Source organism: Lissotriton vulgaris, chromosome 5 (assembly GCF_964263255.1).
Source record: "Lissotriton vulgaris chromosome 5, aLisVul1.2, whole genome shotgun sequence".
In the NCBI taxonomy this organism is placed as follows: Eukaryota; Metazoa; Chordata; class Amphibia; order Caudata; family Salamandridae; genus Lissotriton; species Lissotriton vulgaris.
This window is the reverse complement of record NC_141693.1, coordinates 71,496,072-71,512,050: the sequence shown is the minus strand read 5'-3', so window position 1 is coordinate 71,512,050 and position 15,979 is coordinate 71,496,072. Positions and strand designations below refer to the sequence as shown.

The following is a 15,979-nucleotide window of genomic DNA, read 5'->3' as shown; positions in this document are numbered from 1 at the left end:
CCCTGTTGAGAACATCATACAATGTGTCAAGTGACTCCATTACAGAATATCAGAATTTGCTGTGTTTTGTGACTCCATTCAGAATATAAGGATGTGCTGTGTTTTGTGACTCCGAATGACACTGTGCTATGTCATTACCATTCAGAATGTCAGTTTCTGCTATGTCACGTGACCTCACTCAGAATATCACATTCTGTGCTAAATCATGCGGTGCCACAGAATGTGCTGTTATGTGACCCCAGTAACTGTTTTCTAACCATAGATAGATGTGTTTCATTCCTAAAAATGCTGCCATAACTTTAGCATCTTCTGTGGAAACTGATTTTGCTGTGTTTATTTCTCTGTTTTGCAGGATATCAGAAGCACCCTGAACAGGTAAGGCTGGTTTATAATCCTCCTCTCAGCGTGTTACTAGCAGTCTCGCTGCTGCAGTGTGTAAATGCCACTACTGAGCTCACACAAAGTGTTAGGAAACTTTCAGATCCTCGTAAAATTACATTGTATACTAAAAAAAAAACATAAGTCCTCAGAAAATACATTTGATTTCTCTGAAAACTCCCTTGCGTCATCAGGAAACTCTCTTAAAGTTTCATAAATCCCTGCAAGTCATCAGCAAACTCCTTTAAGTCCTGAAATAATTGATACAGAAATGAGCTGCTGCCCTTACAAAACATATTTGTATCTATAAAACTTAACTAAATTCCTAGGAAAAGTACCCTGAACACAGAAAGCTCAAGCACATTCTGGAAAAGTCCCCTCAGATATTCTTCAATTCATAGTTGTGTAAAAGCTCCTTCAAAATTTGCTAACTACAATGCCAGTCTTCAAAACATCCCGTCAGTGCTTCCCAATATCATTGAAATGTGATTAAAGCCATATTCAAGCCTCATTCATGAGTAAATTCCCTCTACTAAGTAGATGTCTCATCCAGTTCTCATAAACTTCACTGTAATCCTCAGATCTGCTCCTAATCCTACAAAATCTGTCTCCAGTCTGCTGTGACCTCCCTCCAGTCCATGGCATCCTCTTGAGTCTCCAGAAGCCTCATTTCAATCCTCAAACCTCTGCCCAGGTCACTGATCACCCATTCCAGGCATCAAATCCTTCTTCAAGTCCTCAGCGACTTCCTTGTGTGTCTTCTGAAGCCGCATTTCAATCCTTCTTCTTTAAGGTCTTTATGTATCATTTTTGGTAACAACACAGATTCAAACAATAAACATCACTGGCTCAGCGTCCTGTCGTTTATCAATGAAAACAGGAGGTGTGGTTCGGAGGTCACATTTCTGAAAAAAGATGAAGAGATATTTCTTTAAAACTACTGCATCCTGGTCATACCGCTGGACAGAGTGTCTGATCCCACATGTCTCGGTTCCTGTGGGCTGGTGGGGGAGGGACTGACTCCAGCCCTCTCAGCCACCTTACCTCACCTGCAGAGACTGCCCCCACATCTCAGTTACCTGTGGAGTGTCTCCATTCCTGAGGGGTCTTACCACGCGCCTCATGGAATGGAGGTGACACACACGTGCTGCTTGTTTACTGACAAGTCTTCTAAGCGCATTATTAACAGAGCTTAATAAGATTTATTCTATTGTGTAGCTAACAATACAATCTGCACAAAGTCTTAACAGATACACAACCTTTGAGTCACTTAACAAAATAATCCCAGATGGCGATGGGCCACATAAAATAATTGCACATGACTTCAACACTGTCTGGAGAACTGATAGTTTAAGGTTCCAGTCATTTTCATAAGGATAATGTGGAGCACCAAAGGCAGCCTGGCTGTTGCGACTCAATAAGGTACAGGGAAAGGAAGATCAAGCGGCGTGTGAGGGAGAAACGGTTCACTGCTGGCCAACATTTATCTGTGAGCGAGATTTAAAATATAGAATGGGTGTGACTCCTAGAGATTTGAATTGGGACAGGCGATTCCTGAGCACAAGTGTGACTGCTCATCCACACGACTCACTATTATCATGTGAAGCGCGGCAGCTGTGTGATGCTGCGGCCTCTGTATTACTTGCAACCATGAAGTGGATTTTTCTTGCAGCTGGCGCAACACGTCTGAGCGACACAGGGCTCTGGAGAGATGTCCAGTAGATGTTGTGTCGTATTGTGGCACTGAAAGGTACTGGAGGCGGGATTCACCCGGAAATGGAAATGATCAGATCACATCTGGGAGGCTCCCACCTTACTGTCCGGGTCCATTCCACTCTCCTCTCCTCTGTCCTCAGCTCTCTCAGGCGCCTGAACACTGTCCGTCGGGGTCTTTCCGGCTTCGACACAGGATTCAGGTGACTCCTTCCTGGAGCACAGACCTTTGAAATCTGCAAAAGAAAGAGATGTTTATTGTCACCTCCCCCAGTCCTCATTTCGCCATCACCGCAGCCCCCGACTTGCATCATATGGTTCACACACCGATCATCAGAGTGTCGGAACCTGTGTCTTATCCAGTATTATGGGTATCTTTCATAGATTCACATGCCTGAATCATTCCCCGTCGTCTGGGTGGGAGTCCCCGGTAAATAATAATAGTAATGTCACATAGACATATACTTAGTACTAGGCCAGAGGCCTTACATTAGTAGCCTATCTAGGTCCTTATGTAAAAAGGACCAAACTTTGGCCAGGAGCCAATCAGCTACTATCACCCTCCACACCTTCCTGGAAGGAGCCCTAGTCCCTCAGATTTTCTACCGCACGTCGTGCTAAGGGAGTCTCCACTGAGCTCTGCTCAGGTTTTTTCCCAAATCTTTGGATTTATTCTATTTTCTCTTCAAGTTTCAGCTTTGGTAGGAGTTTTGGTATTTATTATGTCTACTACTCCTAAAAAAGGGCTCTTTAGACCCTGTGCCTCTTGTAACAAATTGAGGCTGCATATAGAGAACAAGCATGAAGACTGTTTGTATTGCCTCTATCCTCAGCATTCTGCCAAGGAATGTAAGATTTGTCGCACTCTCCCGGTCAAAACATTGAAGGACAGGGAAGGGCGCCTGCTTCTGTGGCTTCAGAGACTAAAGGACAAAGATCAAGCAGTCTCTTCAGGTGAGAGCGAGTGTTTCTTCAGGAGTTTCCAATCCTCTCCTAAAAGGCCTCGACAGACATCCCCAGGTCAGTCTGCTGCGCCGCCTCACAAGAAGCCAAAGTCCATGGAGGGTCATCTTAAGGTCAAGCCTCAGAAACCTTCTCTTCAGATGACAGACTTCAAGAAGCCTGCTATGGTGTCTTCTGGTCTACCTGTGACGGTGTCAACAATCTCCATTTCGACATCCACAGCGTCTACTTTCTCCATGGCGTCGACTTCTACAACATCGTCGACGATGGGTAGGTCAATGCCTTCTATTATTCCTGTCTCGAAACTGTCGACGACGCAGTTCCCGTCGACGTCGACTTCATCGTCGACGAAGATAAAGCTGTCAGCGTCGACGAAAATCCCATCGTCGACGAGGACCTCAGCGTCGACGAAGATCCCATCGTCGACGTCGACCCCATCGTCGACGTCGACTCCACCGTCGACGAAGACTACAGCGTCGACGAAGACTTCCTCGTCGTCGTCGAGGACTCCGTCGACGAGGGCACCGTCGACGAAGCCATCGACGTCGACACCATCATCGACGTCGACACCACCGTCGACGAGGACACCGTCGACGAAGCCATCGTCGTCGACACCATCGTCGGCGAGCCCGTCGACGACGAGACCGTCGACGAAGCCATCGACGTCTACGCTGTCCAAACCGCCGTCGACGAAGGAATCGTTGTCGTCGACACGTCGTCGACGAAAATACAGTCGACGATGAAAATTCCTGATAAGTCTTCAAGATGCATAGACGCTCCACCGTCGACAGACACCGCGACAACGGATCAGCAATCTAAGGGATCTCCCTCTTTGAAATATACTTATACACATTTTAGAATGTCATCATGCAGAGTGACACCAGAGATGACCTCACCTAGCAAGGTCCAACAGCTGCTGCCAACGCAGTTTCTGGAATCTGAAGATCCTGAGATGGAGACCATGTTTCCCATAGCGTCCAGTCCATCTCATCTTAACATAAAAGTTCATGAGAGTTCGGACTGTGAAGAGTTAGAGGAGGTTACAATTCAAGAGGAAGTTCAAGAGCATACCACGGTCCAACCTATGGTGTGCCTACCAGCGTCAATTGTCTCTGACCTCCAGTTTCTAATTGCGGCCTATAAACAAAGATTCCCATCGTCTTCTCCTACATCAGGAGTACAGGCACAACAGGAAGCGCCGACTCCTCAACATCAACAACGGCCACCTCCGCTGGTTGTGCGTCAGGAACCAGACAGATTTCCTCCTCAAATTTCTTCGGATGAGGATGAGTATGAAGAAGGAATGAGAGGTGACGACACACAAGAGGAGGAAGGTGAAATTCACGATGATGATGATTCTGAGGATAACGCCAACGTGGATTCAGCATCATTTGACCAAGGACAGGACGATTCCACCCCTGAAGATTTAGGGGGATTCCATAATATCGTAGGGAGAGCGGCTGCAAGGTTCAACATCCAAATACCATTGGAAACACAGGACTGTTTCCTTCATGATTTTAAAGAGGCCTTCAAGAGATCTGCTCGCTCCATTCCAGTAATTGATTATATATGGGAGCAAGGACTTAAAATAATGAAAAATCCTGCTTCTCTTATTCCAGTGCCGGCTAGACTTGAAAGGAAGTACAAAGCCCCAGACACTGCACCTGCATGTCTAACTGGCCAAACTAAACCTGACTCGGTTATATCTCAGGCCGCTCAGCAGAAGTCCAGCAACCCGTCAGCGGCAATAACAGCGCCTCCTGATAAAGAGGGAAGAAAACTTGATGCCATCGGCAAGAGATTTTCCTCCATGTCCGCCCTATCAGTCAGGGCTGCAAATTCTCTGGCTTTAATAGGCCGCTACAATCGCCAAATATGGGCAGATATAGCCCCATATCTAGGAGCGATCCCAGAAGACCAGAAAGAGGAGGTTAAGAAGATTCTGCTGGAGGGTGAACGTTCGGCCTCAGAGATGATCGATGTGGCCTTGGATATCGCTTCCACAGGCTTCCGTCAATTGGCAGGAGCAGCAGTTTTGAGACGCCAGGGCTGGCTTAAAGCCACCGCATTCCGACCTGAAGTGCAAGCCAAAGTTGTAGACATGCCATTTGATGGAGACCTGCTCTTCGGTGAGCATATAGATGACATGCTGCAAGGTATTAAGAAGGATACCAACACGGCGAAAGCCTTAGGCACCCTGCAATACAAGACTAATTCCTTTTGAGGATCCAGAGGTAGAGGGCAACAGAATCGTGGCAGCTATCACGGTTACAAGTCCGCTTATAACTCTTCCCAGCAGTACAAGCCTCAATATCAGCAGAGGCAGCAACAAGGACGAGGCTCATACAACAAATCGTCATTTCGAGGAAAAGGAGGAAAGAAAGACAATTACAGACGCCAATGACTGCTTTCTCCAGCAAGCCTCCACCTCTTCTCCACAATTCGTAGTTGGAGGAAAAATTACCAACTTTCTTCACAATTGGAAGCAAATTACAACAGATCGTTGGGTGTTGCAGTTAGTTCGTTTCGGACACACGTTGGAGTTTGAGGAGCATCCTCCATCAAACCCACCAGGTCCTATGCAGCACAAGAATCTGAACCTACTTCAAAGGGAGCTCTCTCTAATGCTCCAGAAAAGAGCAGTGGAGAGAGTTCCTCGAGGTCAGAAGGGGAAAGGATTCTATTCCCGATTCTTCCTGATCAGAAAAAAGGAGAAAAAGCAGTGGAGACCAATACTGGATCCGAGACACCTAAACAAATACCTCAAGAAGCAATCCTTCCGTATGGTTACCCTCCAGGAAGTATTACACCTACTCAATTCAAAAGACTATATGGTATCCTTAGACCTCCAGGATGCCTATTTTCATATCCTCATTCACAAGAGTCATCGACAATTCCTGAGGTTTGTAGTGGCGGGCAGACACTACCAGTTCAGGGTCTTACCATTCGGCCTGAAGTCAGCCCCACGCATCTTCACGAAGTGTCTGTCTCCGGTAGCGGCATATCTTCGCCAGCATCATCACCAAGTCTTTCCTTACCTAGACGACTGGCTCGTCAAAGCTCCTACTCGGACGGGCGTAACCAGGTCATCTACGGCCTGCCTTCATCTCTTCGAGAACCTGGGCCTAACACTCAACCAGCAAAAGTCAATTCTACAACCGTCACAACGTCTCAATTTTCTGGGAGCAACGTTGGATACACAACAGGAAAAAGCCTTCCCTTCCAGAGAACGTCAGGTCAAGCTGAAGACCCTGGCCGTCCACATTCAGACCAGAAAGAGAGTCAGAGTTCGACTCTTCAAGTCTTTGCTAGGAATGATGTCTTCCAACATCTTTCTCATTCCTCACTGTCGCCTCCACATGCGGCCTCTACAGGAAGCCTTAACAAATCAGTGGATCCAAAGTACAGGATCTTTCGACGACTGGATCAAGATTACTCAGGTCATGAAGAAAGCTCTGAGATGGTGGATTCTGGGCGACAACTTAAACAAGGGCCTTCTTTTTCTACTCCCAGTCTCTCCTCATGTGATTACCACAGACGCTTCACTGGAAGGATGGGGGGCGTTCCTTCAAGAAATGCAAGTACACGGTCAGTGGTCAATGGCAGAAAAACAACTCCACATCAATCTGCTAGAGCTGCGAGCAGTGCGCTTGGCGCTTCGAGCATTTCTACCCCGAATCAGGAACTCCCCAGTGCTTGTGAGAACGGACAACACCACCACTATGCACTACCTGAACAAACAGGGGGGTACTCGATCCAGGACGTTGTCTCGAGAATCTCAGATAATTTGGATCTGGTTGTTACAACACAACATTTCTCTGCGGGCAGAGTATGTTTCAGGAATAGACAACACCCTGGCAGACTCGCTAAGCAGGCATCGCTCCATTTGCCACGAGTGGGAGCTAGACCAGCCGACGCTCGACTCAGTGTTCTCTCGTTGGGGCAAGCCTCACCTGGATTTCTTTGCGATGGAAGTGAACGCGAAATGCCAACATTATGCAAGCTGGCTTCCCCAGAAAAGGTCCCTAGGGAATGCCTTTTCGATGACATGGTGCAACGTCTTTGCTTACGCTTTTCCACCGTTTCCCCTGATCCCCAGTTTTCTCCGGAAACTGAAAGCAGAGAGTTGTACCATGATCCTGATAGCCCCAGCGTGGCCGCGCCAGCACTGGTATACAGAACTACACCTTCTATCGCTGGAACCTCCAAATCAATTCAGGACATGCCCACATCTCCTCACAATGAACAAGGGACAAGTCCAACATCCGGATCCAACATCTCTAAAATTATCCGCTTGGCTCCTGAGTTCCGAGAGTTCCAGGATTTAGATATTCCACAGGAATGCAGGGTCGTTTTAGCCCGGGCCCGGGCTGAAAGTACTAATAAAACGTATTCCCTCAAGTGGAAAAGGTTCTGTTTGTGGTGTGAAGCTCAAAAATTACATCCGTTCACTTCTACTCCAGCGCAAATTCTGCCCTACTTGCTCCACCTAGCCAATTCAGGGCTGGCACACGCTTCAATAAAAGTCCACCTGGCGGCCATATCCAGGTTCAGACGATCTTCGTGTGGAGCTTCACTATGGACCAACAGACTAATCAAACAGTTTCTGAAGGGATTATTCAGAACTTTCCCTCCAGTTAGAGTGTCTCCTCCTACATGGCAACTAAATGTGGTACTAGCTCAACTAATGAAACACCCGTTTGAGCCAATCCACAAAGCAGATCTAAAGTATTTGTCATGGAAAACAGCTCTATTACTGGCGCTCACGTCAGCAAGGAGAGTGAGCGAACTGCAGGCTTTTTCTGTGCAAGACCCTTTCATCCAGTTCAAGAACGACAGGGTCATTCTGCGGACTAACCCTAAGTTTATACCGAAGGTTCCGTCCTCTTTCCATCTCAACGAACCTATTGTCCTGAGGTCTTTCTTCCCGAATCCATCATCTGCGGCTGAAAGATCCCTACCTTCATTGGACCTCAAACGATGTCTCAAGTTCTACTTACACAGGACGGAGCAATTTAGAAAGTCCAATCAATTGTTTGTTGCATTTAGCAGGCCTAGGAAAGGCCTAGCATTGACAAAACAAAGCATTTCCAGATGGATTTCAGCGGCCATCGCCTTCTGTCATCAACAGGCGGGCCATCCTCTGCCTTCAAAGGTTCGAGCACACTCCACTAGAGCAGTATCCACCTCCAGGGCGCTCTTTGCTGGGGTACCCATTGTCGACATCTGCAGAGCGGCGACATGGAAGACAACACATACGTTCACCAAGCACTACTGCTTGGACTCTGAACTTATGAAGGATGCACCAGTGGGACAGGCGGTCCTACGTCATCTATTTCATTAGTGGTGAGCCTTCTTCCTATCATCCCACCTTCCAGGTAATTTATCGCACATTTCTTATCAGGTTGTCAGTATCATGTAAACTGTGTAGCAGCTTATGATAAGATTGTTATGTCTTGACGAACTTATTAGACGTAATGTGCTCATTATTGCTTGCTATTCTGATTCAGGCATGTGAATCTATGAAAGATACCCATAATACTGGATAAGAAATGCGTTACTTACCTGTAACAGCAGTTATCCAGTATTGGTATCTACTTAGCACTGTGCTTACGAAAATCTGAGGGACTAGGGCTCCTTCCAGGAAGGTGAGGAGGGTGATAGTAGCTGATTGGCTCCTGGCCAAAGTTTGGTCCTTTTTACATAAGGACCTAGATAGGCTACTAATGTAAGGCCTCTGGCCTAGTACTATGTATATGTCTATGTGACATTACTATTATTATTTACCGGGGACTCCCACCCCGACGACGGGGAATGATTCAGGCATGTGAATCTATGAAAGATACCAATACTGGATAACTGCTGTTACAGGTAAGTAACGCATTTCTTCAATGGGCTTTGTCATTTGCCCTTTAAACTCATAGCCATGACGGCATCATCATCGGCTGTGGTTGTGTCCACCCTGGATGGTGGGGAATGATGTCCGCCATCGTTCTCTCCCCGTGCAGTTGGCTTGGAGCTTGTTCCATCATGGCGTGAGGCATCAGCAAGTAAACCCTTAAGATTGAGTAGAGGCCTCGATCAATGTTCTGATGTTCTGAAGTGCAATTTGTGTTACTGTCGCGAGGGACCGCAGAACGCTATTGACCTCTCTATTTGTCTGGGCATCGAGGTGTCACTTTTATATTTTTCATGTGAAACTGGGTCGGGAAATCAGCCATTTCTTGTCCCTGAAATGACGGCCCACTGTCTGTTCTTCATTCACTAGAGATGCTGTGGTCTGCCAATTCTTTATTGAAGCTTTGGTTTTCCTTCTCTGCTGCCGTGGACCTCTCTCTTGGACCTCTGGGTATTTTGAGGAATTGTTCAGGATCATCAGCGCTGCCGCCCGTCAGGGGAAAATCCCCAAACCAGCGCTCCCTTAGACCCAAGGAGCATTCAGAATGTCTTCGGTGATAGTGGGCAGTGAGGGCTCGGCAGAGGGAGCATTCTTGCCCTGTGTTCTCCACATGGTCATCCAAAGGCAGGAACCAGACCTCTGTGCAGTCTATTTTTCATTTTCACAACCCCTTGATGGCCCACATGGGCCCGTTGCACTCTTCCATCGCCAATGCCGGGTCGCAGTTTGATTGTCTTGAAGGCTGCAGCGTGATGATGGTAGGATCTGGTGATTCCTGGCATTATATAATGATGCTAATATGTGACAATTGTGGTCGGGAGTTTGTCAGTCATTTATTTGTATTCACTTGTCTGGATGGCTTGGATGGCTAGCATTACCTATTGTCAGGGGGGGCACTCTCCCCCTCCAAATCTAATCTCTGGTGGACTAGTGGGCAGATTGGAGGGAAATGCCTCCTGTCTGCCACTTACGAGTGGGTAGGGGCTATAGGCCAGTGCCTCGCAGGGAAGCTCCCACCCATTTTGCCAAGAGGTAAGTACCTTGAATCTGCCCCGGCGGAGGGAGAGGGAGGGGGGGCAGAAAGACGTTTGGGAATGGGGAGGGGGAGCACTAGCCCATAGCTACTCCCCCACTAAAAAATATTCCTGGGGGTCTAGTGAGTGGATTTCTCCTTTGGGATCGCCCTCCTTTGGTGATACTCAAGCAGGGATCCACTAGGGAAAGGCACTGAGCCACTTTTAGAAAGCGGATATATTCCCCTTTCCAACAATAGCACTATAGTCTGTTTCAGTGTTCGGTGGCTGAGATATGCATATGCCCCTAAGTTCCAAAGCAGTAGAATTGGAATGAGCCACTCGGCTCATTTCACTTTCAGTTTCTCTGAAGTGACACCAGTGCATTGTCTTTATAGAGGAAAAAAAATTGAATAGCCTTGGGAGCAGAGGAATCTCTACCCCAGCTCCCATTGATAATTTAAATGAATGGAAATTCCTCTGGTGCTGGCACCAGAGGTATTTCCTCTATCGTGTACTACGATGGCCTGGAGCCGTCGTCAGCACACAGGCTTTGGCTCCAGAGGCCGTCCTGGAGCCGTCGTCAGCACATGAGCTGTGGCTCCAGAGGCCGTCCTGGAATCGTCCTCAGCACACGGGCACTGGCTCCAGAGGACGGCCTGGAGCCATCCTCAGCACATGAGCGCTAGATCCAGAGGACGTCCTGGAGCCATCCTCAGCACATGAGCCCTGGCTCCAGAGTCCGTCCTGGAGTCATCCTCAGCACACGGGCACTGGCTCCAGTGTCCGTCATGGAGTCGTCCTCATGAGCCCTGGCTCCAGAGGACGTCCTGGAGCCGTCCTCATGAGCCTTGGCTCCAGAGGACGTCCAGGAGCTGTCCTCAGCACATGGGCCCTGGCTCCAGAGGCCGTCCTAGAGCCGTAATCAGCACATGAGCCCTGGCTCCGGCGGACGGCCTGGAGTCATCCTCAGCACACGGCACTGGCTCCTGAGGCCATCCTTGAGCCGTCCTCAGCACATGAGCCCTAGCTCCAGAGGACGTCCTGGAGCCGTCCTCATGAGCCCTGGCTCCAGAGGATGTCCTGGAGCCGTGCTCATGAGCCCTGGCTCCAGAGGACGTCCTGGAGCCGTGCTCATGAGCCCTGGCTCCAGAGGACGTCCTACAGCCGTCCTCATGAGCCCTAGCTCCAGAGGACGTCCTGGAGCCGTCCTCATGAGCCCTAGCTCCAGAGGACGTCCTGGAGCCGTCCTCATGAGCCCTGGCTCCAGAGGACGTCCTGGAGCCGTCCTCATTAGCCCTAGCTCCAGAGGACATCCTGGAGCCGTCCTCATGAGCCCTGGCTCCAGAGGACGTCCTACAGCCGTCCTCATGAGCCCTAGCTCCAGAGGACGTCCTGGAGCCGTCCTCATGAGCCCTAGCTCCAGAGGACGTCCTGGAGCCGTCCTCATGAGCCCTGGCTCCAGAGGACGTCCTGGAGCCGTCCTCATTAGCCCTAGCTCCAGAGGACGTCCTGGAGCCGTCCTCATTAGCCCTAGCTCCAGAGGACGTCCTGGAGCCGTCCTCATGATCCCTGGCTCCAGAGGACTTCCTGGAGCCGTCCTCCGCACATGAGCCCTGGCTCCAGAGGACGGTCTGGAGCTGTCCTCGGCACATGAGCCCTGGCTCCAGAGGCTGTCCTGGAGTCATCCTCCACACACGGGCACTGGCTCCAGAGGTCGTCCTGGAGCCGTCCTCAGCACATGAGCCCTAGCTTCAGAGGACAGCCTGGAGCTGTCCTCAGCACATGAGCCCTGGCTCCAGAGGCCGTCCTGGAGCCATCCTCAGCACATGAGCCCTGGCTCCAGAGGCCGTCCTGGAGTCGTCCTCAGCACACGGGCACTGGCTCCAGAGGACGGCCTGGAACCATCCTCAGCACATGAGCCCTAGATCCAGAGGACGTCCTGGAGCTGTCCTCAGCACATGAGCCCTAGCTTCAGAGGACGGCCTGGAGCTGTCCTCAGCACATGAGCCCTGGCTCCAGAGGCCGTCCTGGAGTCAACCTCCGCACACGGTCACTGGCTCCAGAGGAGGTCCTGTAGCAGTCCTCAGCACACGGGCACTGGCTCCAGAGGACGTCCTGGAGCCGTCCTCAGCACATGAGCCCTGGCTCCAGAGGCCGTCCTCAACACATGAGCCCTGGCTCCAGAGGACGTCCTGGAGCCGTCCTCCGCACATGAGCCCTGGCTCCAGAAGACGTCCTGGAGTCGTCCTCAGCACACAGGCACTGGCTCCAGAGGACGGCCTGGAGCTGTCCTCCGCACTGAAGTATTTATACTACAAATTTGTGGAGTTTGAGAGGACCATGATGCTTCCTTGTGATCTCAAGGTAAATTAGAACCCTTTGAGTGAACAGTGGGTTCTTGTATGCATTATACTTTAATTGGAGAGGATGGAGCCCATGTGTATCGGAGTGGATTTAAAAAAGTTGAATAGCAAATTATTGGCATTTGGTAGGAAACAAATTAAAATGGTGGCATGTTTCTACTCCCAAATCACGTTAAAGGCAGTGGCGGCTGGTGACCTATAAAACTGGTGAGACGTCATTTTTGGCGGAATTCCAGGCCTGACTTCCAATTAGCTTTAAGGGGGCCTCACTCAGTTCTATTCTGACTCACTCTTAGGTGGACTCAATTTCACTCTGAGTCACTCACTCACTCAGTCTCACTCATTCTTAGTTAGTCTCACTCATTCTCACTCAATCTTATTTATTTATTTATTCATTTTCACTCATCCCCACTCACTCTAACTCGCCTATCACTCATTCTCACTCTGAGTCCCCTTGTCTCCCTCATTCTTACTAGTTTCTATTTACTCTCACTCATTCCAACTCTGTCTCACTCATACTCTGACTTACTCAGTCTAACTCATTGTCCGACTCACTCAAACTGTGGCTTACTCAGTCTCACTCATTCTTAGTCTAATTTAGTGCCAAACATGTTCACGCATTCTCATTCAATCAATCTTACTCTGATTCATTTCATCTCACTGACTCACCTAGTCTCAATCATTCTCACTAATTTCTACTGTCCTATTCATTCAGACTAACTTTGACAAAAAAAGTCTCACTAATTCTCACTCTCTCACTCAGACAGTGGCTCACTAAGTCTTACACACAGTAACACTCACTGTCTTTCTCACTCACAGTAACATCCACTGTCATCCTCCCTCACAGTAACACTCACTGTCATTGTAGGAGGGTGGATACCTGACTATGGTTGCCCCCAACTTTTTGCCTGGTGTTTTGCTGGTTTTCCGACTTAGTTGACCTGGGACCCTGCTATTCAGGGCCCCAGGCCTACTGCTCTCTCTGTAAAATGGATTCCATGTACCTTAGGTGCATTTACCAATTGGTACTGGGCCACCTGATCAGTCCCTGTACCCAGGGCATAGGTGTACCCAGGGCCTACCAGGGGCTGCAGCATGTATTATGCCACCCCTGGCTGGCCATCTAAATCTGACACAACTGGCTGCACGACAGCTGGGGCAAGGTGGTGTAATCACCCTTTGCTTTAGATATAGTATACCTATATCTAACCCTAAAATGGACACATGCATTCCTATCAGTCACTCCTATGGCAGGCCTTATCAATCCTGAAGGCAGAGTGCTTGAAATTATGTGAGATGGTGCTAATAGCTGTTCCATAATAACGCATACCATATACTCTTAAGTGCATTATAATCCTCGCGGTTATTTGCCAACTTTGGTATCGCTTTATCAAAACATGTCGAGTAAGGTGTCATACGAATTGGAATACTAACCCCTCGCCAATTCTGGCGACGGGGTTAGCATTCCACCCTTCTAGAGGGACACGACATGTATGTAACTGTGAACCCCGGTTAAAGTTAACTCGAGCCTCAGCATCACAAAATGGATGCTGCCACCACAGACACAAGTCTGACCTCCTGCTGACCTCCTGCTGCTGGGAGTCCTTCCAGCGAGGAGAGCTTGGACAAAGGGTTTCCTGTCAGGGGCGGTGTAATTCCGAATCTTGATGACTTTCCACGAAAGAACTCTTGAACCTTTCTGACTTGTGGCTAAGGAGTAGCCACCCTGCACCAGCGGGCACCATCTAAGCGCATGCGGTTTGCTGCAAGTCCATCCTCCGGATCAAGACTGCCCAGCTCAACGAGACCCGGATTCCCTGGCACCTCTGACCTCTACCTACATCATCAGCCCAGCTGAGATTCGTGGGTGTGACGAGACCTCGAGGGACCGGCCATCTTCAAGACTGCACGACGCTTATCCAGCACGACCGCCGAGGGATCCTCGAGTGAGTGCTTTGGGGTTTGAGAAGCCCTAACCCTGAGCAGCTCCAGCACCGAAGTCCAGCCCCCCAGCATCCACGAGATCTGCGTGGGGCCCTTCTGCTCTTTGCTGCTCACTGCGTTGTCCGGCTACTTGCCTGCTGGCTTGTGGCCCTCTTGACGACGAACCACAACACTTCCATCGCTGGTCTGGTTGCTCCAGGCTGGCCCTTGCTCCCTCCCAAGAGAGGAGCACCCCGGACCCTCCTGGTCCACTCCAGACGCCATTTTGAGTCCACCGCGTGGGCTTGCCTTTGCCAAGGTTTGTTGCCCCAATCCTGGGTCCAGCATCGCCGACAGCAGACACCTTCGTGGGACAGCTCGCACCTCCATTCTGGTCGCCGACAACGCCTCCTGGTCCGAGAGACTGCAGAGCCCAGCGTCGCCCACTCACCTGGTCGAGGTGACTTCATCCGGTGCCATCCTGGTGCCCATCTGATCACTGGCTAGTGATTAAGAACTGAGTCCCCTCTGCTTTCAGGTCGTCTCCATCTTCGATCCAGGCTTGGATCACATCGAACTTCATCACTGGTCGCCTGCCAGCAACTTCTTCTTTCAGGCTCCATAGACTGTAACGAGGATTCCCGACGTCTTTTGAACCCTATGCAGCCGCAGCGCCTGGGCTAGGTAACCTGAGCATTTCGGTGCTCCAACATAGGTTCACTATCTAAGTGTCCAGATCCTTTTTCGTTTTCAGCCTAACTAGTCGGATTCGTCCGATAACTGTAACTTTACGAAATCTAGCATCCATAGACTTTGTCCCGCATCCCACGTGAGAGTGCACACTCTGCACCCGATCTCCCTAGGCCTCCTGCTCCTAACCTGAAGGTTCAGTAGTGTAGTCCTAGCAATCCTAAAGCCTCTGGATCGAGTTACTTACCTGCTAGTATTTCGCATTCCACTTTTGTAGTATATGGTTTTTCGTGCCCCTCGGGCATTTGTGTAAATTGTGCAACTTAAAGTATTTTCTTAAGAGTTTTGTTGTGTGCTTAGCTCCCTGACTCATGAAGAGATCAGGGTAGACTTGTTATAAATAAATATCCTTTTATTTTCATAACAACTTGTGTGGTGTCCTTTCACTTGGTGTTCAAGGGGTATATGTGATGGCTAACAGCTGGATTAACACGCCCTCTAGAGTTTAGCCTAAAGACTGCTCTTGTCCATGCTACTAGGATAGCTGGTCTGTAAGGTTGACTTACAACCAATCATCAATAAGGGTCTTTTGGAATGATACATAGTGATAACTAGAATAGTGAGCACTGCATATCAGGCCAACTTCTCACAGTCATTCTCCCTAACATTAACACTCTCTGTCATTCTCCCTCACAGTAACACTCACTGTCATTCTCCCTAACATTAACACTCACTGTCATTCTCCCTCACAGTAACACTCACTGTCATTTTCCCTCACACAATTACACTCATTGTCATTCTCCCTCAAAGTAACACTCACTGTCATTTTCCCTCACACAATTACACTCCTTGTCATTCTCCCTCAAAGTAACACTCACTGTCATTCTCAGTCACAGTAACACTGTAATTCTCCCTCACATTAACACTGTAATTCTCCCTCACATTAACACTCGCTGTCATTCTCCCTCACAGTTACACTCACTGTCATTCTCCCTCACGTTAACACTCACTGTCATTCTCCCTAACAATTACAC

General features: G+C 49.2%; 1 protein-coding gene across 3 annotated transcripts in view; it reads left to right on the top strand.

Moving 5' to 3' along the window:
* LOC147710211 (E3 ubiquitin-protein ligase TRIM39-like) overlaps positions 1 to 15,979 on the top strand; it is a 186,286-nt gene that overhangs the window by 132,198 nt on the left and 38,109 nt on the right. For all 3 annotated transcript variants that reach the window (XM_086920896.1, XM_086920895.1, XM_086920894.1), the window contains exon 4: positions 353 to 375. In XM_086920896.1, the coding sequence (XP_086777022.1) occupies positions 353 to 375 (23 nt within the window). The remainder of the gene's footprint in view (positions 1 to 352; positions 376 to 15,979) is intronic.